Here is a 27311-nt window from a genome sequence, read left to right on the forward strand (position 1 = left end):
CTCTGCTTTTAACAGCAGCGACTTCAGGTCTATTTTTAAAAACAGGCTTTCTTCTGAAAGGAATACCAGAAAATTTGGCTTCCTTTCTGTTCCCTCGAGCTCTCAGCACAGCGCTCTCTTGGGTATTTGGCTTGAAAAAAGTATGTAAGTAGCCCTACTTAAAGTTAAGGGTACACATAAGTCTTTTGTTGACTTAAGAGTGAACAGTGGCAAAGCAGCTGAAAACACTGACCTGGGTCACAAGAGTGAGGCAGAAAAACAGCTACTGAAGTCTCCTGCTTCGAGTCCCACTGTGGGACATGGCTCCTGAGCACCTGGAGATTTTCCAGATTGTGTCCTGAAATGCTTCCTTTATCTAGAAACCAGTGATCACACCCTAGTGCCTGACTTGGATCGCCTCCCTCGCTTCTGAGTAATTCTAATAGTTGGTAAAACATTCCTTTGCCTACAAAAATGAGCTGTTGCAAGACAGAATGTAAATTACAGCTCCATTTAATTCTGCAGGCTGCTTTCCAAATTAACTGCATTTCTCCACAATCCAGAAAGCCCTTGCATATAATCATAAATAGCCTGTTGTAAAGCAGTGAGGCATCAGTAATAGTTATATCTTGATTAAGCTCTAAGAAAGAGCATTTTTAGACTGTTATAAGCCAAGGAAGTTTCTCTCTTCTGCGTCTAAACACACATTACCTATAGATGCCAGTGTGATGGACACCTCCTAAACAGAAATGATGACATTGACCGGTAAGCTTTGTCCACTGTTATTGCTACCTCTAAATTAAAACATTAACAAAAAATGTGCAGAGTTCAGGCTTCCCTGGTTAACTACTGGTGAAATAGAGCTAATACTCCTTTGCTTACCTTAAGTATAATGTTGATTTTATCTTAATTGTCTTTATTCAGTTCATTTGCCCCGGGGGGATTGAATTTGGCTTTGTATCGTTATTCTCCTTCATCGGAACAATTGAATACCAGCGTGCAAACAAAGTGTGTGTGTGTGTGTGTGTGTGTGTCTTATTTAAGGAGGTATGATTGCTTTCCTGATCACATTATTTGCAGTAGGAAACAAAAGTACATTTTTTTTCTCTCTTTTTTTATTTTTTTAATTTCTTTTGGCGAGGCTCTGCAGCCCATCTCACCAGGTATAAATGAGCAGATTGTTGTTGCTGTCGGTGTTTTTTCCAGCTAAAGAACTAAGGGTGACTGGTGTGGGGGTCTCCCCGCCCCCCCCCCCCCCCGGCAGTGAGCAGCTTGTCCAGCAGGGGGCGGGCGCGGGCGGCGCCGCGGGCGCCCTGGGAAGCCGCCGGGGACGGGAGCGTTGGCGTCCGGCAGCCGCTGCCCGGCGCGTCCCGCCGCATCCAGCCCCGCGGCCGCCTCGCCCCGCATCCCGCCGGCAAGTGCTGAAAGCGGGGGGGGGGGGGGGGGGGGGGAGGGGGAGAAATTGGGGCGGGGGGGGGGAGCGGGGGGAGGCTGGCAATGCAGAGCGACAGCAACTACCAAAAGTTCTCGCTTTTTGTAGTAATAACTCCCTTGTTCCGGACTTGGTTCTGCTCAGCAGACCTGCAGCTGGGAATTTAACAAGCCTCGGTTTTGAAAATGCCTCCCGCTTACCGGTCTTTGAATTTGATCAATGGCCTTCCAGAGCTGAGGAATACCTAACAGCGAGACAAGTCAATGAAAAAAATGCAAGTTTCAGGATCCAAACTACACTAAAAGATGTTCTCCCTTCACCTTATGGGAACAGTGCTGTCGAGCAAGCTGCAGTTGCTTTTTGGTTTGTTTATCGCCAAGATATGTCACAAAGTGATGTGACTTTTAAACTCTTCTGACTGTTCAAAGCCAGCAAGCAGCAGCAAAATTAAAGCAAGAAATTTACTTGAGGATTTTCAAAGAAGAAAGCTGTCTTCCGAGAAGAGCAAAGTAGGACAATGGCATCTGGAGAGTGCCTCCTGCTAGACCTGGAAACAGATAACTTCATTCTCTACAACATCTCTGTCAACCACAGTACAAACCTCTCCCTCCTCGGTGACGACTGGTTCTACCCAGCGTTCTTTTACGCCATCCCCACGATCTACGGGATCATCATTTTGATAGGCCTTATTGGCAATATCACTTTGATTAAGATCTTCTGTACTGTGAAATCCATGAGAAATGTCCCTAATTTGTTCATCTCCAGCTTGGCTCTGGGAGACCTGCTGCTTTTAGTGACTTGCGTGCCCGTGGACGCCAGCAGGTACCTTGCTGACGAGTGGCTGTTTGGCAGAACTGGATGCAAACTTATCCCCTTCATACAGCTCACCTCGGTAGGGGTGTCTGTCTTCACCCTCACTGCTCTCTCAGCTGACAGGTAAGCCAGCTGCTGTAGGCTTGAAAAGAAGTCTGCATAATCATGACTCCGTGAAATGCATGATTCTGAATGTATATTTTCAGGTAACAAGTACGTTTTTTAACTAATGAGGGAAAAGGAGCAACTTCAGTTAATTTCTAGTTCACAGAACACACAACTTGGAGAGGACACAGACTGAAGAAAGCAATTTTTTTCTAGGCTAAACTAAATGTTTGTGCAGTTTAGCAAAGAGTCTAGCTTAATTATAAGGAAAACAAAAGCAGATGAAGCCAAAGACCAGAGAGAGAAAATGCCATTAATGAAGCCCTGTTAAAAGACATCATGTCCACATTTGCCAAAAAGGTAGTTGATCCATATTTCATGAAGTGTGAAGGTGCTGGAGCAGCAATTTAAAGTGCAGTTAGAACCAATTCTTTCTAGTGGCTTGCTTTCTTAAGGCTAATTACATGTGAGGCAGTATTTCATGAAATATGTTTCAAATATTCAAATGAGGATGTCTGAATCCAGGAATCTCAGTTCACTGTTGCCAGTGTACTTTCCTTGATTAAACCATTTGCCCCTTATCCAATCGAAACTGATCTGTGCTGTTGGTTCAGAAACTTTGTCTTCCGGTAAAGTTTGGTAAAAATAACATGTGATAGCTATTTTAGAGTATCTGAAAACAAGTTTGACTTTAACAAATGATATGCTTCTAATCTATTTTAGGTTTCTGTGAGGCTTTTGAAAACTGTCTCGGAGCACTCAGATTTAAATTCAGAAGATATTTTAATTTGTATGTTATTTGGAAGGATGAAGCCTACGCTTCTGGAAAGAATTTATTAGACTGTTGGCTTTTATAGAAACTCCTGTGCACATCAGAGGAGCCAGGATATTTTGTTTCTAATTTGGATGCTTCAGAAGGAGATTAAGGAATATATTGCCACTGTGCTAAAATTAGAAAATCTCACAGAAGTATGAAGATTTCCAATGAGAAAATTCATTTTGGTTTTGGTTTGCTCAAAAAAACCCCCCGGGGATTGTATTTCTTGGTCACAAAGAAGTGACATTAGGTTTGCTTTTGGTAGCCCCTTGCATGCCACTCTGTGTCTCTCCTCCTAACCTAATACAAATCAGCAGACTATTTTTGTTCAGTTTTCAGGGTAGTTCATATATATTTCAATATACAGTACATGACCTCAATGAAAGCAGGTGACTCCATAGTGCTTCACAGACAGAACAGCCAATATGTTTATTAACTCCTCCATGCTGGGGTACATATAAAAATAACGCTCTCAGTCCCAATAGCAGGTGACAAACAGGACTATGTGTAGACAAAAGTCTTTAAGCACTTTTCTCTAGAAGTGTTGGGGAAATAGGACAACTGCACAAATTCCCTAGGAAAGGACTACTCTGAGTTTTGTGCAGTGGCTGGAGCCCCTCTGCCTGCTCTGAAGAAAATGTTAGGAAAATAATAAATCTTTATCCAGGAAATTCATCTTTCCAAAGCTGTAACGTAAGTTGTTTTAAGGAGTGTAAGGAAAAGAAAAATACATCATACGGAAGATTATGTTAGAGAGATTTATTGCTCTCCAATCATGTGCCACATAAAGTAAATATCGCAAATGCTTTTACTGAGCAGCACATCAATACCATTTTTGCCTGAAGTGGGCGAGCAGAACAGAAAAGAGCAGCTGTGGCAAGCTTGGGGTTTGGTGACTTTAAATTCTGAATCTCAGCTTTATCTGGATCCTGTTAACCATTGTGCTGCACTGGTGAGCAAACTTTACCACACATTTCAATGCCACTTGGCTATAAGGGAGAGGGGCATGCATGTGGGAGAAGACTTTATATTCCCATTTCCAAGAGATCAGTTTACCCTCTTATAATGCATCTATTGTCCGCTGCAGAAGGAAACAATAATGAAACTTTTACCTTTCTTAGCTATATGAATCTGAAATGCTGTGCATTGAACCACAAATGGCCCTTATCTACTATGTTTGCTGAAGTTTTTGTTATAGTATATTAACAGCAGTGCTGGGATAATTTTGTTACAAAATAATCCAATCTATATTTTGTCAGCTTACAGCCCATTAGTCTATCTTTATTTTCTTAAAACTGTCACCCTGAATTCTAGGCCCCAGTATTAACCACATCAGAATAATTAGGAAAATAAACTTAAAATGTACAGGGAAAACTTCTGAGATGCAAGTTGACTGTGACCAGCATGGTGATGCCTGCATGGGTCTGCCTGTACCCTGCTGTGGCCCCTGGGGCAGGGAGATGCTGACCCTGGCACTTGGGGTTGGTTTCGTGGATAACCATTTCCAAGGTCAGACATGGTGTTGCATGAAGGATGAGTGGCAGCTCAGCACTGCAGGGAAACACCTGCAGAAGTCAGGGCCATGGTGGTGAGACCAGGGTAACACAAGGACCCAGAAGTCCAGCAGGCAACACTGCTCAGGCACAGCTCATCTCACTTGGCTTTTGCTGTCTGAGGTGAGGAGCCATTCCAGGATAGTCAGCAAGGTGTCCCCTAATCCATGGAAAGAGACACCTCCAGAGGAGACAGGACAAATCACCATGTCAGGATACCTAGCTCCCTCCTTGGGTATAGAGGAAACCTTGTGATTTAGCACAGATCAGATGCCCATATTTGAGATGGCTAATGATCAGTGATGTGAACCCGATCTGAGCTGCTCGCATGAGGCATGTGAATGTCCCTGTTCTCATGAATCAAAGCCATAGACCATGGCAGAGAAAAAAACTCCCTAAACCATCTGCTGTGAATAGCATCACATGGCACTGTCTTCAAGGAAGGGGAGACCTGTCAGTCCACCACAGGCCTTTTGTCTATAATTTATCTTCTGCAAAAACTAACAATAAAACACCCTCAGTTCCAGCTCCCTTCCATTGACAAAAGCAACTGAGAGCAACTGCTGGCATTACTGAAGGAATTGTGGTGATGCCTAGAGAGACCTGGCATTGCAGGAGTCAGAAATCTGCTGTGTAAAGAAAAGCATTGCAGTGTGATACAACAGGGTCATTTCAAAAGTTGTGACCCTTGAAACACAAGATGAAAGGCAGCAGGTAGGTGTGATGGCAGATACAGTACATGAGCGAGCGGTGAGACACATGCTACGTGTTATGACAATTGTACAAATAATGTCAGTTGCTTTGGATCACCTTCTGAAAATGAGGGACTCAGTTTTAATAGATTTTTGCACAGCCCACATCAGGGGCACAAAGGCATGCCTCCCCAAGGCACACTTTTCCTCTCTCCATTGCCACTTTCCCGTGTTTTAGGCAGGGTTAATCGTACTGAATCGATCCTCTGTTGGTGACTGCAAACACTCAGCTAAGTGCCAATCTCCCACACGGAGCAAGCACCTAAAGCTGCTCAGCGGTTTGAGCTGCCAAGACGTAGTGGTTGTCCAGAGGATTGGCTGCTCACTTGCAAACTTTTCTCAAGGAGAAACAGAGGGACAAACTGCTGATCTCAGCTTTTACTGTAGCGGGAGCCTCCCAGCCTGCCAGGTGCTCTGCGTGCACGGAGGCAGAAGAGGATGCCTGCAGAGGTTGGGTTAGGTAGGGCATAGCCAAAGGATCCCCGGGTGCTTAGGTTGGCTCTGGGTACAATCATGAGATTGTATCAGGCTAAAGTTAAAGTATTTGAGACAGTGTGCAAGAAAGGGAGAAAATTAAAAAAAAAATGTTAATATTAGAAATGTATTTTTTGTGGTACTACTCAGCTGGCTGTGTGGTGTCTGCATCTCTCCAGCTGCATTTGCAGGAGCAGTGGGACCTGTGGGCTAGACCTGTTTCCCTGTGAGCTTGGTGAATTTACAGAGCGGGCAGGAGAGGGTTAAGGCCTGTGGTGTGCTTACAGCCACCCCCCATGAGTGATAAGGCGCCAGGGCCAGTATACAAGAGCAAGAAATCAAGCAGTCGATGCCTGTGTATGTGTGTTTGTGTGTTTTAGAAGGACTGTGAATGAGGTTGACAGGGGAAGGACATCTGTCTGCCCTGCTGCTCTGCTCTGTCGAGGCAGCACATTTCTTCAACTACTGCTCAGCTCATCCCAGCAAAGAGGGAGTTTGGGTTCGCCCAACAGCCTGCCCTCCTCCTCCTCCTCGGTGCAAAGGGAAGGGGTACAGAGGTGCCTGTGAGAGCAGTGACACCTGGGCCACTAGCCCAGGCAGAAAAGCCAAGGCTGGCTCAGCAAGTGGCAGGAAATGAAGGAAAATCTTTGCACAGTAAGAGGAAAAGCAGCCCTCTTAATTGCCCTTGTCATGGGAGATGTCTTCATTTAATTGACTGTTTCTCCCATGACTGACAGGGTTTATACATTTGCATTTGAATTACCCAAGCTGTCAAGCACTGATCATACTTCCCCACTGTTCTGCTGACAGTAAAAAATCAAAATGCCCTGGTGCTCATGCAGTGAAACCTTCCTGAAGTAATGCTGGCTTTGCAAGCACACAGCAGGGTAAGCGTAAAGCGTAACTGGAGTTTACGAGCAGCATCTTTGCTTGAAGCACCTTGGACTATCTGGATTTTAGCACCAGAAAACTGCAGCAATGCCTGCCAGCCAGAGCTATCTGCTGTCCTGTAGTGGAAGGGAGTGACAGGGTAGTGAGACACATCGGGTGACATCACACGTGAGGTTAGGTGGCTTACTTTGGTAGGACCAGCTGCAGACAGCAGGAATTGCAGTCATGTGAGAGACCTGAAATGAGGATGTTACCTTTGGAAATGTTGGCCCCAGTGCTTGGGTGCAAGGTTGGTTGCAGGGATGCTGCAGTGCTTCCATCTGTGCTGGGTCCCATGGAGTGGGTCACAGCCAGAGCTTTTGATGTTACTCTGAACTCATGTGACTGTTTATCTAAGAGATAAAAACTTTAAGCAACCCTCTCTTCTAAAAACACAGTGGTGGAAGGAAAGAAACAAATCCAGAATCTCTAGAAACGTACTTTTAAATATGCAACAATCTTTGTTTAGTGCACTCATCTCTTCTGTGATTTGGTGTCTTCATCCCCTACTATAAATATTAGATACAATACCAAAGGAAAAGTAATATCTACATGTCAGTTCATGTGTTTTATTTTACAGTCACTGGGTTATGTCTCCACAAGAGGATTAAGGGAAATGTGCCACCCACCCTAAAATAAAGCTATGGAAAGCCAAACTGGATTTCCATCAAGTTGATTTACAGAGAGACACTTCTTTTTTTTTTTTTTTTTTTTTTTTTAATACCGGCAGTTGTAAAGTGTCAGGTCCATAGTGGTTATGAGTTTATTCTGGGCAGTCTAGTCACAGCATTCATGAAATCCCTTCAGGTCGCTAAAACACTATGTTGGAGCAATTTACTTGCGCTGTAATTTACTGTGCAGCCTCAGGAAAGTTTTGAAAGGGTGACGGAGAAAAAGCTACTCTCTGAACTACTGAGACAGCCTCTAACCCAGCCGATGTGCTTTGGCAGAATGATACCCCAATGTGTACTTTGAATCCACCGATGCGATCTCAGCTGGAACATCGGTCTTCCCAAGCCAGGGAAGAAAACCAGAGGCGTGTTGGACCCCAGCCCAAAGCCTTCCCTCCCACTGAAGCATTGCGCAGCCCCTCCTCGACCCTTGCTGCTGGCACGGTGTCCATGCCTCTGCTCTTCTTGTGCTGATGGCACAGGGTGTGTGAGGAGAGAGATACACAGACCTCTTTCAGCCACTGTACAGAGTCTTAGATCCTGTGTTGCTGGCCACTGTGTCAATATAATATAAACACTTTTAGAACCCTTGGGTTTAGCTCTCATTTCCTCCATCCCTGCATCCATCTGCACCAAGAGAAACAGATCAAACAGCACAAACTGTCTGAATATCTTGATTAGCTGGAGCAGATGGACAAAACACAGTAGATGCACTTCTATAACCAGGAACATTAGAGCTTCCATTTATATCAGTGGGACCAGTGCACAAATCCAAGGTTAGAGTCAGTGCTAATGTGCTGGAGACTGTCAATATTTAAGCAATCAAAAGGAAGAAATGTTAGATTACCTGTTGTTTACATTTCAGCAAAACGTGAAAACCCCAATCAGTTGTCATGGTCTCATGGTATGAAGTGCTGTACACACTGTTAATAAGTAGAGCGACTGGCCACGGAGAATTTGCCGGCTGTGTGTCAGACTGAACGTGGTGAGCTGGGACATCAGCATCGCTGCAGGGAGACAAGCTTACAGTGGTCCTATCAATTCATGTGGTACTACTTGGTGTTCAGATGTGGACGACAGCCTTACTGAGAAGAGCAGCAGGGAGTTGAGCTGAAAAAGAGAAGCAGGCACAGCCTGCCCTGTATATGCTGTGAAACATTCAGTAGCTGCCTTGCTCACAGACAGCCCTTGCAATAACCTGTTTTCCTCCTGTTTTGAAAAAAAGAGTGCACCGCTAGCCCGGTGGAGCCCCCTCACCTTGTTTCTCACCAGTTCTGCACCCACATGCCCACTTCACCCCATACCATGTAGGACACCATAGGCCATGAGATCCTGCCTGAGCTCCTGCTCCCAGCAGGCTCTTTGATTCCCCCCACACTGCCGGCATAGGACCTCAGGCAGAGCGGGGGGGGGGTGTCCAGAAGCCCAGCCTGTGCCCTGGGGCAGAAAGCGAGGGCAGTGCCTGGGTCCCCCACATTGCTGAGGCACCAGAGGGCATCCTAGCAGCAAGCCAATTGCTGTGCTGTGAAGAAAGGCAGAAAGCTGGAGTCCCTTGCAGAAAACTCTCCTCCTGACACCAGGCCAGTGACCAGTTTAACCAGATGGCGGAAGACTGTGGAACACCTAAAGAGAAGTCTTGCCAGAGTTCTGCCCATCCTATCTTTGTCTGCTCTCTGGCTACGGCCAGTCTCTGCAGCTCTGTGGGAAGGCAGGACAGAAAACAGCACCACGACACCCCGAGAGGAAAAACTATCTGTTCCCAGCTGAAGACAGCCCTGAAGCATGAAATTTAGACATGTACGGTCAAATGACCATCTCTGTTCTCCCAAGATCAAGAAATGCAAATGCTGGACTAGCACTGACTGCACTAGCCATCCACTTCAGCAGCATTTCTTGCCTGTACCCATACACCAAGGCTGCTGAATAACTCACAGCGTTTGGATTAAAAAAGATCTTTTCAGTGACTCTAGGCAACTTTCTGAACGTTCAGACTAAAGGTACACATATCACCCTGTCCCCTTCATGTGCCTCTGGCATCCTGTTATCCTCACAGCTTAAAACTTGTGTCGTATTCAAATTGAAATTCATCTGACCTCTAACCACTGCATAATAATCTAACTAAGAGCATAATTGAAAGGCTGAGAGAGTTGGGGTTGTTCAGCCTGGAGAAGAGAAGGCTCTAGGGAAACCTTACTGTGGCTTTTCAATACTTAGAGGAGCTTATAAGAAAGATGGAGAGGGACTTCTTACCAAGGTATGTAGGAATAGGACAAGGGACAACAGATTTAAATTGAAAGAGGTAGGTTTAGGTTGAACATAAGGAAGAAATTTTTTACAATGAGGGTGCTGATACACTGGAAGAGGTTTCCCAGAGGAGTTGTGGATGCCCCATCCCTGGAAGTGTTCAAGGCCAGGTTGGACGGGGCTCTAAGCAACTTGTTCTAGTAGATGTCCAGGGGGGCTGGACTAGATAACCTTTAAAGGTCTCTTTCAGCCCAAACTATTCTATGATTCTATGACAAAAACAGTCAAAGATGGCACTAGATTGTTCAGCCCCAACATGCAGCTGAAAGTTCATATGGAGGTGATGGTCTCTTTTGCCTGTTTACTGAAGCCACAGAAAGGACTTAAGCGTCATATAACTGACTTACTCTATACTAGCTAGCTCAGGTACTGATCACACTAAAGCCATGACACAGTGAGAATGGCACAGGATATCTCATTTTGTCAGGTGCGGAAGAGATGTTCCAATATCTTCTCTCGGTTTCCTCTTGCCTTGAAAAATCGCTAGTTCTTTGGCATAGTCTGCTCACTTGTGTCTTAGATTTACTGTTTTACACCTGGCTGAGTTAAAATGGCTTCTGTTAGATGATGGTCATTTACCCCCATGATTCTACAATATTTTTACAGTGTCATCTGCAAATTTTCCCAGCAAAGGTTTTATAGCCTGCTGAAGGCAGCTGATATACACAATAAATAACACTGCAGCTAGAGCAGGTTCCCAGGACCCAGGCTAGAAGTGGCTCCACACACTGCTACCTTTCCACCAGCATGTTTGAGGTCCTCCTAGGGATTTTAACCCTTGTCCCATAGGAGAGAGGAAGGGATTGCATGGATGTGATTAGGGGAGGATGGACCACGCATGCCCTGGCACACACACGTGCATGTATTTACATGCATGGTCACTTGTGCCAATGTGCCCATGCAGGCTGTGCCTCCCTTGTACACCAGCATGGCCCACACCCTTTTTACATCACCTATAATGTAGTGACAATATAAAAAAAAATCCTAAATTTGCCATGTATTAAACAAGACAGGCTTATACTAATTATCATCTGTTAGCAGGATTAATCTCACCATTATTCTGTCTACAACTGGCCTTGGGTTACCCAAATTCTTGCAGTTTTCTTGGTCACACCTTCCAGCTTTCCAAACTTCACAACTTTGGAGCCAGTTCTCCACTTCTGATGAAGTTCTCCACTTTTTCAAGATTTGTAAAAAAATTAACACCGGTTGTTCCCTGTCTGGTTCCTTTAATACTCCTAGGTGTAAATTATTTAGGCCTGATGGTGTGAAACTGGTTTGTGTTAGCAAATGTTGGCTCACATCTTTTTTAATAGAGCTGACAATTTTCTGCTACATCTATAGTACTACACATATGGTATAGATCCCTCCTCCACATTTGGTCTTGAAAACAAATATGTAGTAGTCGTTTTCACCTTGTTTCATCATTGTTCGTATCTCCACCATTTACATGGATGCCTGACTTACTGGTTATTTTTGCTCCTGATTTATTTAAAAATGCACGTTTGTCTGTTACACAGCGACCTTTGATAATTTGTTGGCTCCTCCAGCTTCCCTTATCAGTCACCAACATTTTTAAACTCTGATATTTGCTGTCATTTACTTTTGCCTTTTTTCCCATCTGTTGTATATTGATTTTTTTAATTACTTCTTTGAGATTGTAGCATGGATCCTCATTTTCTTTTATTCAGGGCAGCTTTTTGTCCTGCATGGTTTTTTCAGGGCAAGGTGTGGGAGACAAAGGTGGAGACTGGGTGTCAGCTGCTAATGTATAGTTAGCATTGCCCCTTTTATATTTATATTCCCAGTCAGTTGATCTGAGAGCTGCTTTTCACTTCAGGAAAACTGTTTCTCTAAAGTTTCATACGTACATATATATATATATATATATATGTGTCTGTATATAACTTTTTATTATCTTTCCACAAAATTAAGGTAACCACACCGCAGCTGCTATAACTTGAACTGCTAATTTTAAGGTCAATGATGGATTATTTTTCTGTCAGAACAAGGTACAATATTGATTTATTGTACATCACAGGCAGGACTTTTTGGGTTGAAATACTTCCATTTTTAGAAACCCCAATGAATTTCTGTAACTGGCTCTGTGAGACACCCAGCAATTATGCCACTTGTTAGGTTACCCAGTGATGCTGGTTTTATGCACCAAAGGTGATATTTTCAGGAGAAATAAGGTTGATTCTCTAGTGAGATGAGGAGTCCCTGTCTGAAGCTGCAGCTTTAGTTGCCCTGGTAAGAATTCAATCCTCAGGCATGCAGAGCCCCTGGTCCCATCCCACTGATAATGCCGGAGACTTGTGCTGAGACAGAAAAGCCTTGGATGGAAAGCATCACTGGGGCTTGTTCCTTCCTATGCCTGGTGGCCCAGGTGCCAGTGCCAGCCCTCCCAGCTCTGCTCTGGGCATACATCACATTGCAACCCTGGCACCAGCAAGCTACTCCACCAGCGTGTGATCTGTTGCCGTGTGGCACGAACAGGTACGTCCCTCTGCTGAGCAGGGCACATCTCTCTGACTGTGCTGAGCGCTGAGCATGTAGAAATGTGCACAGCAATTAGCTGGTATTGAGGAGCTGGGGCACTGGCTGTGTGTGTGAGCTTGCTGGTTTTGAAATCAAAGGATGTTTTTCAATGAATGGGTCCCACCGCTCCTTCAAACAGCAGGTCTTACAACCATTTGCCAGGACAGTGACAAACTGCGAGGCTGGCCCATTGAAATCTTTGACTTGGGATCAAGGTTTCATTCAGAGGCTTGGCTGAAGATCACCTACAGCGAATAAATACTCTAGGTGCAAAGGGGATCTTTCTAATAAGGAAAGCACTATCCATGGGACTCCTACTGTTTCATGCAGTAATGTTTACATCCGTTGTTTTCCATATGTATAGTTAATTCTGAAATATTTTATGCTCTGGATGGTCTTGATTAGGAATAGAACGTTCACTACCAAATGCTTACTATTTAAGCTGTCCTTTCCCAGTGTGTAGTGCAGTTCAATGACCTCTAAAACAGTCTGTTTCAATTTTGACCTTAGTCATTCCTGGCCTGAAATTCCCATTTGTCTATATTCCAGGATGATGTAGCAGTATGCAGGTATAGAATGAAATGTGAATGCACACTTCAAAAAGTGAGAACTATGTCACTTCCATCAGTGCCTCCTTTTCCTTTTCATTTAAATGTTAATTAATAAAAAAAGAAAGTAGGCAGTACCTGCCAATGTATGTAAGACTAGCCCATTAGAGATGTCTTTGTGCCCATATGCAATTTACTGAAGTAAAGATTTTAATAACAGATGTTCACCCAAGAATCATGCTTAATAATGATAATCTCAACTAAGTACGCAGAAAGCACATAGACTCAGAATAGATTGTCGTAGTGTGTTGATGCGTTAGACAGTCTAGCAATTGTGTGGATTTATTGAATTGTCTTCAGAGCTATAAATATTCATAACATTCATGGTGGAAACAATATAAAGAAAGTTTGGGGCATTGCATTTCTCATAAATTTCTTGGGATATTTAGTGAGACTTTTTCTTTGCTTTCAAAGTGGAGCTTCACGCTCAACAAGGCTCCAAATGCTTCATTTATGCAGTTTTTGCATAGCATCAACTTTGTCTCTGTTGCCTGAGGCTTTTTTGTATGGTAATTGAGCCAGTCCTTCATATTATGTGGGCAAAACAATAATGTGATGCTAGTAGAACATAATTACAAAATCTTAATGAAAAGATTCTCCTTCAGTCTATTGATGGGCCAAGATCAGATCAATGTGGGCACATTCAGCTTACAGATGGGAAGAGATGGATGGGAATCAGAGGAACTGTGAATTGCACATCTTTCCTCCCTCTTTCAGTTACAGGTAGGAACAGAAGAAATATGGGGACATGCTAACTGAGAGGCAGTTCTTCTGTCATTGCAACAGGAAGTCGTGGCAATTTCAGGAGCTCATTTACTAGATATGGGAAGAACCCAGCGTTTTCACTTCACAACAATTTAGGTGACTGGTTTTGTAAGACATCAGTCCATTCCCACTGATCTCTGCTTTTTTATTTAAGTTTTAGGTTCACATTAGTGCAACATCTCAAAATAGATCTTAGTTTAAACAGATTCAAAGTTTGTAAGTGGATTTCTCACTTCAGAGAAAAAAACAGAAAGCGGCAATATGGCAAATCTTTCTGCCAGCCCGATGCAGTCTAAACACTGGGAATGGTAATGAAGGAAGGATGGGCAAGCCTTCTAAAACTGTGTTTGAACAGGTTTTAATGCACTTGTTTTTTAAAATCATTGTACAAATTCAGGAGTGGAGCCCAGGATCTTTTTATGTAAACAGCATAGGACATCATAATGGATGATACTATTGGGAGGAAACTTTACTTGAAACTTAAGTACTCCTACAAATTCATTTTTGAGAGGCAGTGTCCCATTTGCCTGTAGGAAGGATGGTGAGGGTTTTTTTTTTCTCTTATATTTCTTGCAAGCATGAGGTTCAGCTGCAGGGAGATGGGCATGCTTGGAAGGATTGAGATAAATAAAGGGCAGTACTCTGTGGCAGAGCCTCTCTCAGCCGTTTTCTCTTGTTATACTCCTGCTGAAAAAAGTAAGGAAGAAAAAGTTATGAAAGCAACTTAGTGCCTCTTTTAAAGCCAGATTCAATAGATGAGAGGGATGTAGTGGCTGGCACATAGCTGCTGTACAATCCTTGCTGTCATATTCAGTCACCAGAAACATCTCTGACAGCCACCTACCTGTGTGACCAGCTGCCTTCGCTGCCATGAGGGAAGGATGTTTCTTTCCCATTGCCAATGGCAGCAACTGCAGTTATTACAGAGGACACAGATTATTGCAGCTGAAATTAGGATCTACTGACCTTCCAATTGTAAAGACGCTGCAGAAGGTGGTATCTCCCAGCTTAAAAAAGCCTCTTTTTTTGTAGTCCATACCTACCAGGTATACAATGAGGGCTGATTTATGTGCCGTCTCTATTAGCTTTAATAGCTGACATAAGGGAAGGGGAAAAGGATTAATACAAAGCAATCATAAAAGAGGAAAGCAAACTAAGGCTGCCTACAGCACCAGCTTCCCCACACAGCATAAAGTTACCTCCCTAAAAAAAAACCCAAACAAAAAAACACCAAAAAAAAGACAGTGAGATATATGGAGCAAAGTTAATTTATAATCCAAGGGAAAGATCTGATTTTCCTCCTATGCTTTAGTTGTTTTAATTTATTTTTTGTGGCTATTATAGCAAGCACAAGTAAGTGGATGAAGGTGACAGGAAGAAAAACATAAAGGAGGCACTGAAGCTGCAGCCTTAGGGATAAGGTTATTTCTTCCCCAGTGTGAGAGAAAAATTGCCACCCTTCATATCTCTCTGCTTAGGAACATATAGGCAATATGGCTTTGAAGGCAAAGCATGTTTATACCTCAGCTAGTGTGCATTTTCTTGGCTCAGCTGAGGGCCACAAAGGTGGCTAAAATATTTTGCACCAGCAGAGAAGCTGCATCCAGGAAATTCTGACATCCATTTGGGGCGTTATTTTGATCTGTGTCTTTGGAGAATATACCTGTAATTGTCTTTTTCATGATAAAGCTACCTCTGTGTTTATATTTGAAGTTGCAGCTTTGGGGCTAAGTGTAGGGTATTAACCAATGTTTGCATAGTCGAAGTTTTAGAGTACATTAGGTGGTGTTATCATTAGTTACATTATTATTAGCATGAGGGTAATGGCACAGTTTTCCAGTTTCCCTGGTACATTAACTTCAGTGGGAAAAGTATTTACCAAAAAAAAAAATAGTGTGTGTGTGTCACATTTTAGCAGTTTATGGTCATTTCAGTAGTTTCGGTTGTGAGAAACGATTACTCAGTGAGCATGACAGCAATCCTAAAAGACATGTAGAAGACATTTTCCAGGATTCAATGGAGAGGCATGCCTCCGTGAGCTTCTACCAATCCCAAAAGAATTTTGGGAATTAGGTTGAGAAGTGACCATACATTATAAGTTATTGAATTTGGATGTTCTGGGTTGAAGCAACCCTCTCACCAAGCTCCTGGAGGCCTGGTGACTGACCTGGAGAAGAAGGATGGCAGTGAGGTCACTGTGGCTGGTGCAGGGGAGGAGTGCCTTACAGGGCAAATCCTCACAGTGCCTAATGAACTGTGATTATATTATTTGCACTTAAGACAGCCCCACGTGTAATTTATTTGTGCAGGCTTCTTTGAACAAGACTGCAAAGTAGAGAGAGCACTGGCATCCATCCTGGTCAGAAGGTCATTGGCAGCTGCTGTGCATAAAGCAAGGTTGCTGCTTCACAAGCGCAGTGGGAGCAGACACATTCAAAGACTGAGCAGTAGAAAAGGTCAACATCTCTTTCTTTCATATTTCCTATCAGTTTGGCAACCCAGTCATTTTCATCTGGGCCGTTTGACAACTGGAGAGAGACTGGCGCTGATACAAGTTCTTGACTGTACTATTTTTTATTCAACTCAATCTTCGGAAGGCATATTTTTCTTTTAAAATTTTGGCCTTTGTTGTAGGGCATGAGTCATACCTCTGGTTTTTAATATTTTTCAAACATTTCTTTGAAAGTGGGTTGAGAAAGGAGTTCAGCTGAAAAAAAGTGGTGTCAAACAGTAATTAGAGACAATGTGAGAGCAGCAGAGGTGATAAAGCCAGGGCCATGCCTAGATCTATTGCAGACAAGCTGAGCATGCAATGTGACACGTACTCTCAGAGCCCATGCTGCTGCATGGGTTAACAATAGCACTGCTGTAAGACCTTTGCGTGAGAGCTCACTTGCCTGGCCACCTAGGTCCACGGCTCCACTGAGGTATATAAGCGCATTCATCAACGTCCCCTTAAAAGTAGTTTGGGTGATTCCGATGCTGGATGTTAAGTGTTGGGAAGTGATGTGCCTCAGGCTCACTCATCCAAAAAACATTGCAGAGGACAAAGCTGTGGAAAGCTTGAAACAATATTTCAGACACAAGCTGGAAATATAGATGCTGAAAAACAGAACCAACTGCTGCTCAAATCCAGTCTACCTTGCTGAAGTTCTTAAGAAATGTCAAATAAATTATAAAATCCAGGGTTGACCCTATCTGGAAAATGATGTGGAAAAGGAGTAAAGAGGTTTCTGAGTCCCACTCAGAAACCAATCAGGAGCTGCAGCTTTTCCACTCCCTGAGCACCAACCACAGGCAAATCTTCCAGTGGTTTCCCAGACCAAGCCCCAACCCAGGGATCCGATCTCTTGTGCATCCCCCCACTGCCCATACACAGAGCAGCCCTCGCAGCTGCTGTCCAGAACCCAAGCTGGTGTGGGAGAGCAGAGCTGCTGAGATGCAAGCTGGTGAGAGACTCAACGCATCAGCAAGGTGGCTGGAAATGGAGACTCCTACCAGATCATGCTGATCAGTTAAGCATTAGTACTCAGAGGATAACATAGATTACCGAAGATTTCTGAGTGAGTGAGCCCACCATCAAAGAAGTCATATAGTCAGCAAAATAATTTGATTCAATTATCAGGTTCTTAAGAAAATATCAACCTGTGTTCCCACATCTGAGAATCTACATTTCAAAACATATTTTTTATCTTTGTTTTTGCTGGTTTATATTTTTGTGCTTTCAACCTGGTGCTTTTGGTCTACATTGAGCCCCTTGCAAGCAAAGCATCTCTCAGATCTTCTTTTGTGTCTGCTGTAGTAGGCTTTAAAAACAAACTAAATGCCTAATAATCAATGCCAGCATTCCTAGCCCTTTCTAATTATGTTATTTCAGAATTATATTGTTTGGAAATGCCATCTCTAATTAAAATGTACTAATAACTTGAAATAGATTAATATTCTGACTCTCCCTACGCCATTAATGTTAATAAAAACTAAACAGAATCTGTCTTTCTCTGTGTTCTTTAACTCATTCATGTTACTGGTAATTAATATAGGAAAATATTCGCTCAGCTGGCTATATTGTGTAAGAAAATCCCTGAAATAATTATGCTAACATGCCATGTTGATAAGCATACAATAAACATCTGCAGAAATAACTTTGCATTAGCTAGATTTATGGATACCTTGATATGTAGTTAATATTCTTTTGCATTTGTCTTCCTTAGATTTTACTGAAGATGTTCAGTTAGCTAGTGTTCCGTCAATAATCTATGACTGGTGAATCATATCATAAATTGAGCTGTTTCAGCTACTTTGTTTTAGTAATCTGCCTATCTCTTCCATTTTATTACTGCAATAGTCATAACATCACATTTGCTGAAGTGCTGTGATTTTCTTCACCTGAGATTATGATCTTGCACTAGATTTTGCTTTCTGGAATAACACCACTTAATTCCCAGTTTCAGAGTGCAAGTTAAAGAGGTGCTAAGCAAGCCTTAAAAATACTATGTCTGGCTCCTGCATCTGTATAGCTGAAACAAAGGGGAGCTGGAGAGGCTGGAGAATAAGTGATTAAACAGAAAACTATTGAGCAAAGTGTTTGCCGTCCATGAAAGGAAAAATCATTTACAAAAGACACCTGTATGAAGAAACATCTGCAAATTATGAGATGTCCAGGAACAGTCTTTATAAAAGTAAATATAAATAAATGTGAGCATGTATGTACTTATGTATACACGTATATACATGCATATGTATAAAATATATGCATCTAAATGTGTGTATGTATATAAAACACACACACAGAGATGTAGACACTTATACACATATATTCATACATAGAGGGAAAGAGTAGGTATGATGAGCAGGATATTGCTTAGAATTAGAAATGGAATGCTTATCCTGCAAATAAGGAGATTACCCAGTTAAAACAGTGCAGGACTGAGAGACTCCTCTCTCAAATGCTGAGCTTTAAGGTAATGCAGGCTATTGTACATGCAGCATCAGTTGCATACATTAGGCATCCCTAAAGCAGGGGTTTGGGCTGCCAGGCAGATGGAACCTGCTGTGTGCTGCCTGGACTCAGGCAGAGTGTTGTGCTTACTACCTCTGCTCCCACCCCAGTGCCCAATTCAGCCAGCTGAAAAAGCCAGGATCCTGGTAGGAGCTTAGAAATGGACTCCAGAGCACCCACATGGGGAAGGACCCCACCATGCCAAAAGTGTCTGGGACAGCCTAGCACCCAGGCACCCATCCATCCCCGGAGAGCTGATAGTGACCAAGAGGGGACCAAATGGGCCATGGGCAATGTGGGATAGATCCTGAAAGAAACATCTAACAGATCGCAATTGTTATGTTGATGACCCTAAATACTTATTTATGAAACCTGTAGATATTCCTTCCTAATTATCTTTTTTTCTTCTACTGTGTTCCTTAAACACTTATGTGAATTGTGATTTACTCAGAGTGTGGATTCCTGCTGGAGCAGGGCTCCAGCAATTATGAAGCTCTTCTGTTTTCTGGTCCTCTCATTATACACATCAAGTCAAAATAAATTGGATTCTTTCATTTTCTTGGATTCTAAAGTACAATTTTCTGAAAGGCTGAAATCATGAAAGACAAAATTGCAAATCAAAAAAAGTCTTCTACATATCTAGCATAGCAAGCAATAGGTTTTTTTTCTTCAAGAAAGTCACTTAGCATCTCTGGCTACTTAGCCTGGGTGCACTGAGTTATGGACAACTCTTAGTTGCCAGCTGCACCACCAAATAGCAATTACAGCAGGCAACATGCTCTTCGTAGCTTGAGAAAACATAAGATTTGGCTTGCCAGAGGCTAGCGTACCCACAGCTCGAAATGTGTGGCAAAATTTCAATCCAGTTTCCTTCAACACTATTCTGTGAAGGGATGTAAAACACTGCTTGCTTCTGAAGAGGAGTCTATGATTGCACTTCCTATCTTAATGCTATTTGGACACATACATACAGGCAGCACCCTGCTTTGTTGGGTCAGTTACAAATTAAATGAATGCAGAATCAATACATATGAAACTGAATGGACCCAAGACAAGTGGCTTCGGTTTAAAATGAGAAATCTATTGAAAGCATCAAAATTTAAAACACCAGGGAAAAAATCACAGTCTTGAGTAAAGAAGGATTTGGTTTGGTTTTGTTTGGGTTTTTTTTTTTTTCTAAATGGAAATGAGAAGCAACAATACGATGCCTGAGTGTTGAGGTCAATATAATATTTAATTATTTATTTTTTTTTTTTTTAGGTATAAAGCTATAGTAAGGCCAATGGAGATCCAAGTATCCCATGCACTGATGAAGATTTGTGTGAGAGCTGCTATAATCTGGATTGTATCCATGCTGCTTGCCATACCTGAAGCAGTGTTTTCAGATCTGCACCCTTTCCATGACAAAGTGACTAATAAAACCTTCGTCAGCTGTGCTCCTTACCCTCATTCGGATGGGCTGCATCCCAAAATTCACTCAATGGCATCATTTCTCATCTTTTATGTCATTCCGCTATCTGTCATTTCAGTATATTATTATTTTATTGCTAAGAATTTGATCCGAAGCGCTTACAACATCCCCGTGGAAGGAAACATGCACGTGAGGAAACAGGTAGAGACTTAACTTTCTTAAAAAATCCACATTCCCTGTGAATCTGGGAGTAAAGAGGAAATACAGGGAAATTTATACAGGAGCAGACTGCATCTGTTGTGCTAATTTAATTGGTTAGGTGGGGTAAAAGATTTTAAATGGTTGAAAAAAGCCATGACACAGGAATAAGCAGTTAAAGCATCTTCTCCTGTTTCTAAGTTCAGAGATTTTGGCAGGGTGGTTACCATGGCAAACACAGCAGGAAACCCATGCCAAAGCCCTGGAAGGTATTGACTAGGATGCAGGGAAAGAGGCAGAGCTTGCTATGGTGTTTGGAGATTGAAGCTGAGGTGTGACATGGGAGAAAATCAAAACTTCTCACAGCTGCTTTGTCAGAGAGAGGACTTGGGATAAAGCCTTGCTCTGTGGAGCAGTCCCTTTTCACACAGAGGGAAATGCTGGCTCTGTAATTCAGTCCTCTGGACTAGAAAGGCAAATAGGACACAGCAATAGGGAGTGGAGGTGAGGGAAGCCCCTTCTGCAAAGCTCCCCTGGGCCAGGAGCACTGGTGTGTCAGGGAGGTGCGTGGCTGCTCCACAAGAGCAGTGATGCCTGCTGCGCTCACCATGGATCCAGCCCTTCTCCGCTGGTGCTGTACCATGTTGAGAAACCAGTACGGGGTAGAGAGGGACTGAGGGAGTGGAGATCAGGACAGATGGTGGTGGATGCAGGGTGTCCAGAAGGGAGGATGGAGCAGGACAGTATAGGGTCTTCACAGATGCACTGAAGTTATGTGCCTTGTGGGTGGTGTGATCTTTGCAGTGTGGTATCCCAGAAGATGAGAGTCCTGGCTTCTCCCCTTAAACTCTTTGGTCATTATAATTGTCTCTCTAAAAACGCCTCTTTCCTAGGGTCTCTGGAGGGGAGTGGTGCTGGACAGAATGACCTGTCCACCTGTTATTTGCCCTCTAATAAGCCAGACTGGTCAATCTTCTGGTCCAATAGCTGTAGCCTCAGATTTCAATTTTCTTCGATTTATATAAACAGGCCATTTGCTCTGGCATAATGCAGCCTTTTAACCTTCCCTTTATTATTATCATTAATAATTAATATAAATATTAATATTATTATATATATTATTAAACTTCCTTTATTACTATGCAGAATTACCTCTGTTACTGTCACTTGTGAGTGGGTGGTTTTATAAAAAACCCCAAACCATCCCACTGCAGAGCTCACAGATGGGCTGGCTCAGCTGGGACCCATGTATTTCAAGTGAGTTTCACGCCCTGGTTGACAATGTGTGGCTGAAAATGTGAGAGTCCTGAACCAAGTGAGGGGATTTAGCCAGGATTTGGCCCACCTAACTCCAAGCTTTCAAATGGAGGCTGCTTCCTCTTGACTGCTCCTGTTGTCAGCAAGTGGAGAGAAAAAGTCATCTCCAGGGGGAAACTGGGTATTTCAGGTCAGTGCTTAAATCTGAATGCATCTGAGCCTTGGGTTGTCCAAGTAACAAAGCAACAGCAGGGTAACTTGTTTCTAAACAATTTATTTACCTTGACATATTTACCTTATTTATCTTACCTCATCCTTTCAGCTGAGGTGTGCTTCAACCTAAGCTAAACTAACACAGCTGTTCTTCAGCTGAATGATTGTCCGTATAATGCACCCAGCTGCCATCACCTTGGGCTGACCTAACACAATCATCTCATGCAGCCTTCGGCTGCTAAGGTGAAACAGTAGGGCTGGAAAGCTGTGTTTTCTGCCCATTAAATGATGTGCCATCCCTGAAATCCTTACCCTTTTCCCCTTCTGAATGTGTGCAAATCTTTCTCCCCTGCAGGCCATTTTTCTGTTGATTTGATGACTGGATTAGTGACAACAAAGCGAGTAGTCAAAGCAGCCCTTTCCCCCTTTGGTTTTGGGGAGAGAGCTCCAAAGAAAGCCAAAGGCAGGGCTGCAGTCTAGCACCATCAGTCCATCATTCCTGTCCTGCAGTGCATTCAGGAGCTATAGGTCTCTATCTGAGATAACTGGTATCGATTTCTTTACTGTGTTGCTTCCTTTCTTTATAGTGCAGATGTGGCCTCAATAGCCCTCTATCAAATTAAGGATACATTTAAAAAGAATATATCGTTCAGCAAAGGAGAGCCCTTTCTTAAAGGATTTAATTTTCAGCCCGCTCTCTGGAGACATCATCATCTGGTACATGTCAATCCCTGAGCTCGGTGGCTGATTTTCAGTGGGGCTGGTAAAGAGGCACAAAATAAAGTCAGAATGGGTTTGTGCGGTCTCTCCTGCCTACTCCCTGCTTGCAGCTGTCCAGAGGAAAGATCAGCCTGTGTAAGATGCTCGGTTTCTGCTTTACCTGTGCAGCTTGGAAGGGGAGTGAGGATGGGGAAGTGTCCCAGGAGCGTGGCCAGACACGGGGGCAGGAGCGAGGGCAGCAGGGAGCTAGGAGCTAGAGGCAGTTTCAGGCCGTTCAGGTCCTGCTCAAATACAGGGAATGGGATGCAACAAATTCCATAGCGGGGGCTGGGAAGAGGTGCAGGGATTACCACAGAGAAGAACATTACAAAGCCCTAAAAAGCCAACAGTGCTACACTTTTTGTACCTGCAAACTTCTGACTGTGCAGCCTCTCCCAGAGAGCAGCATATTTTAGCAGGTCTTTCTGGGCAACCCTGTCTGTCCTCTCCTTTTGGGTGACCTCTGTCATGGCTCTTGTGTTTGTTAGGAAGAAAGATGTGGCTTTCACTGGCATTGTTATCTTAGTGTGCGGCACTGGTGGACAAAATACAAGGTATGATTTACCTCAGCTCCCCTCAGTTGAGTAATACCCTTGGGTTGACTCCAAGCCCGTACACATAAGTAAAATACAAATGTGGCTTGTCCGCATGAAGGTTATACTGCATGCTAGCTGACATTGTAAAAGCACCCTTCCGTGACAAAGCTCAAGCTATGTTAGGAGAGGTGGTCATTCATCTATTCACCACCTAGATCTGTCTTTTCCTCGTAACCCCAGCTCTTTCAGCTGAAGGGTTCACCTCACCGCTGCCTTGATGTTTCTCCAAGTACAGAATTTCCTCTCTCCGTTTCTCCGGTTCCTTTGGCCTCTGAGTGCTGCACATGGTCTCCAAGGGCCATGAGCTATTGGCAGCATTTTTGTGTACATATACCACATGGCCCCAAGGCAGAAAGTCCTGCCTCTGGACTCTGTGAAATATCCCAGACCCCTACACCATAATTAATAATAATAATAGTAATAACAACAAGATAATACATATAAATTATCTAAGTTTGTATATATTTTATGTGGATAACTAATGCAGATGTCCGCACTTTTGTTGGCTGAGCTGGGATTTTACAAAGTGACAAGCCTTTGGAATTTTATCTCTAAACAGGACAGGAATGACTACTTTTGTAATAATTTTTCATGATTATTTGCTTTTAGGGGAAGGGGATTGAGGAGAAACACGGAGGGTTCTTGACTCTGTGTTCTCCTGCAGTCCTGGTTGCCCTGCTCCAGCTGTGCTGCCTGCCACGTGCTAGCCCCAAAGCTGCAGCACTGGGAAAAATAGTTACTGATCGGAGCTAGGACTAGCTGCTAATCTGAATTTCTTTTTCTTCTTCCAGATTGAGTCCCGTAAGCGCCTGGCCAGGACAGTATTGGTCTTTGTGTGCCTCTTTGCCTTCTGCTGGCTTCCCACTCACATCATCTATTTATACCGGTCCTACCACTACTCAGAGGTGGACACCTCAGTGCTGCATTTCATTGCCAGCATCTGCGCTCGGATCCTGGCATTCACTAACTCTTGTGTCAACCCATTTGCTCTCTACTTGCTCAGCAAGAGCTTTCGGAAACAGTTCAACAACCAGCTACTCTGCTGCAGAGCTCGTCTCCTCATGCGGTCCCAGAGCATGGCCAGGAGTACCACACGAATGACCTCCCTCAAGAGCACCAACCATTCCCTGGCTACCTTCAGTCTTATCAACGGCAATCATGTCTGCCATGAAGGCTATGTCTAAAGGGCACAGTCAGGGACCAATGCATCAGGTACTCAGCATGGCCGCTTGGTTTTGCTCCATGGGGATGATGAGTAGCGCCACACACACACACACGCACGCGCACGCGCGCACACACACACACACGCGCGCATGCACGCGCGCGTGCGAGGAAGCCCGATGTGCTCAGAGAACTCTGAGGAGCTTGAAGCATCCAGTGTTTCATCCTGGGCTGAGGCTGAAGCATCCAACCCATTTCATCCTGGACTGAGGCATTGCCAGAGCAGCAGACCATTGAGCACCAGCCCACAGGAGCTCCCTGGGAAGCGCTGCGCTGCTTCAAGACCTGCTGCTTTTAATGAGAGCAAAGTGAGCATCTTAAGATCAAAACTAGTTTGGCTCTGCAGGTTCTTCATCACTTTCTGTGCAATCCCAAACTCGGCAGACTTACAGCAGGGACAAAGACAGTATCAGGTGCACAAAATCTGTCAGAACAGTTGCATCCAGCAGTTCATGGTATAATATATATTGATACCAAAATAAATTCACTTAAATAAGGTAAATACTTTAAAAAAAGAGTTCAGTGTAGGTCATTTAGAGACTTTCCAAGTATTTATTAATGATCTGAGTACAGTGTTAATTCATGGTATAAAAGATGTCAAGAGTTTACTGGGGCATGTCGGTAGCCGCATCTGAAATGAGCGGTATCTTGCACCACATCAATGTGAAAGCAGTAACTTGAATAAATGTGAGTTGGAATACGTTTACAGTTTTCCAGTGTGTGAGCTTTTGCCATGTTGTGGAGGAGACAGCAGGGCATCCTCCAAGCATTACTATTTTCCTCTTCCTGTCTTCAAGGTGTGAGATAGTAAATGTTTCATCACCTAAGGGATACCACAAAATTTTAGTTGGGTTTGTCTAATGTCAGGCAATTAACAGAAAATGAAGCACAGCTATTTTTCATGCAGTGGTGTTTTGTAAAAAACACTCTAGTCTTTCAGTAAAAGCTAGCAGCAATGCAAGGTCTGATCTCCAACCGACAGGCTTTTTCCATCTATCTTCACAGAAATCTGTGAAGACAGAGTGCCAAAACTGGCTAACAGATTGGAGACTCAGGTCTTCTGTAACGTTTACTCCAGAGCAGTTCCTGTGCCAAGTACCACCTATTCTGGAAATAGGAGCATGGTGTCCCACAGGTAACAAGTGTGTGGACTATAGGACAGGCAATGAAGCTGCACACCTAACAAAGAAAGCTGCTGCAAAATGAGACCATAAACCAAACGCTGTAGTGGAATATTGAGTTTTCAATGGCCCTCATCCTCTTTGATGATGACCCTTGTCCTTACCACGGCAAAAGAAAAATGAAAGCTAGTAAAACGTTGTGTTGAGCTCACTCTGTGAATGTAGACAAAGTCATGTGTGCAGTGTGAAACCACTCAGCCCTGTATGTGCGGCTGCCCAAGGGTGCTGGTGGGAGCTGCTGTCTCCAGGGGCTGCAAAAGGGCTGTGATGCCAAAGGTGGAGCTCTGAAAACTTGGACTGATTTTGCCTTTGAGAGCAGTGCCCTCTGGGTGAGGTTCAACATGCAGGTACGTGAGCTCAGGATGTGGCCACACCACCATGCTGATGTGCTGCTGAGGCCAGTCCTGCCCTGTCCCCCACCATCCCTGGGCACCACCCACCTGCAGTCATGAGTGTCCCCACACCCCAATCAGGATGAAAACTAATGTCATGGTGTTTTTTTACAGCTAAGTCAATTGCCTTGCTTTGCTGTCTGTGTAGATATGGTGTTAATTTCAATTTACTGGGCTATCTGAGGTCCTCATTTACTAAACTTTTCAGCAGGACGGTGCTTTCCCTGATCTTTAACATTAAAACCACATACTGTACCAGAAGCGTAGTCTGTGACCGTTTCAGAGAGTTTGGTCAAGTTTTGAGCTGTTTATGGCATTTCAGAATGAGAAAAAATTATCTGGCCTGAGACATTTTAACAAAATGTTTTCTTCTGCCTTGTAAGAATTTAATCAAGGCAAGCAGAAATTACATGCTTCAACAGCAGCCACACCATCTGTACATGATGTGTCCTCCTGCCTGGTAAGGTTACTGTTGTTCTACAAAAGGCTCCAATAGTTACTGAATTTTTGTTTCTGAGGGAAAGGGAAAAGCACAGCTATGACGTAAGAAAATCATAAATACGGGGAAAAGAGTATTGCTATATCTTGCTCAGGGCTAAGCTGAATCCAGACCCTGCCCCCTGAGAAAGATACAGGGGAGTTACGAAGATACACCACCACAGAATTAAATAAGTGCTATTGATTTTACTCTCTTCTTCCTAACAGAGCTAGTGAACCCTCCAAGGACAGAAAAGATGGTTGGCTCTGGTCTGGAAAGTGCTTTCCAGAAATGCAGCTGCAGGTGTCTACATATGTCACAGCCTCACCGTTGCTTAATTTGCTCAGTATTCCTTTTCTCTTTATTTTTGGAGCAGGTAGGCAAAAATTTAGAGGGGAGTTCCATGCAAAATGTAATCCTTTCATCAGAATCTAAGATATCTAACAACTTCTTTTAATTTTTAGCAACTTAGACAAAGCCTTTTCACATGAGATGTAAATGTTCATTAACATTCTTCATTTTATTCAGATCACTGCCCTCCCATATAATATCTTTAAGACAAATATACAGTTCTGTGAAGAAAAAAAAAAGATCTACTAGCAAAAGGTTACCTGCAAAAAATATTTTGGAATCTGTTTCACAAAAATGCACTCAATTTTTAATACCATAGAAAGAGCAAATCTGAGGTTGGCATTGTTTCTATTTCATCCTTGTATTAAAATAATGAAAAAAATCAACACAGTAGTGGAGGTCAGGGGAAGAAGATTCAAGAAAGTTTTCTGAAATATCCCAGCATGTAATTGAAATATTTGTAGCTGTAATTGTTTTTTTGTTTCCCGCTTCTTGTCTCATTACCTTGGTT

General features: G+C 43.3%; 1 protein-coding gene across 1 annotated transcript; it reads left to right on the top strand.

Annotated features, from left to right (window-relative positions):
• Positions 1–1542: 1542 nt before the first annotated feature.
• GRPR (gastrin releasing peptide receptor) lies at positions 1543–24413 on the top strand. Its single transcript, XM_005231922.3, has 3 exons — positions 1543–2347; positions 20004–20355; positions 23969–24413. Exons 1-3 carry the CDS (start codon positions 1929–1931, stop codon positions 24359–24361), a joined length of 1164 nt encoding a protein of 387 aa, XP_005231979.1. The 5' UTR covers positions 1543–1928; the 3' UTR covers positions 24362–24413.
• Positions 24414–27311: the final 2898 nt, after the last annotated feature.

The sequence above is a fragment of the Falco peregrinus genome, chromosome 4, assembly GCF_023634155.1.
Source record: "Falco peregrinus isolate bFalPer1 chromosome 4, bFalPer1.pri, whole genome shotgun sequence".
Lineage (NCBI taxonomy): Eukaryota > Metazoa > Chordata > Aves > Falconiformes > Falconidae > Falco > Falco peregrinus.

What these genes read in the sequence shown, in the direction of transcription:
- GRPR (XM_005231922.3), top strand. Translation starts at nt 1,929, where the DNA reads ATGGCATCTGGAGAGTGCCTCCTGCTAGACCTGGAAACAGATAACTTC. An exon ending in ACTGCTCTCTCAGCTGACAG is followed by an intron (nt 2,348 to 20,003) that starts GTAAGCCAGCTG and finishes TTTTTTTTTTAG; the next exon opens with GTATAAAGCTATAGTAAGGC. An exon ending in ACATGCACGTGAGGAAACAG is followed by an intron (nt 20,356 to 23,968) that starts GTAGAGACTTAA and finishes TTCTTCTTCCAG; the next exon opens with ATTGAGTCCCGTAAGCGCCT.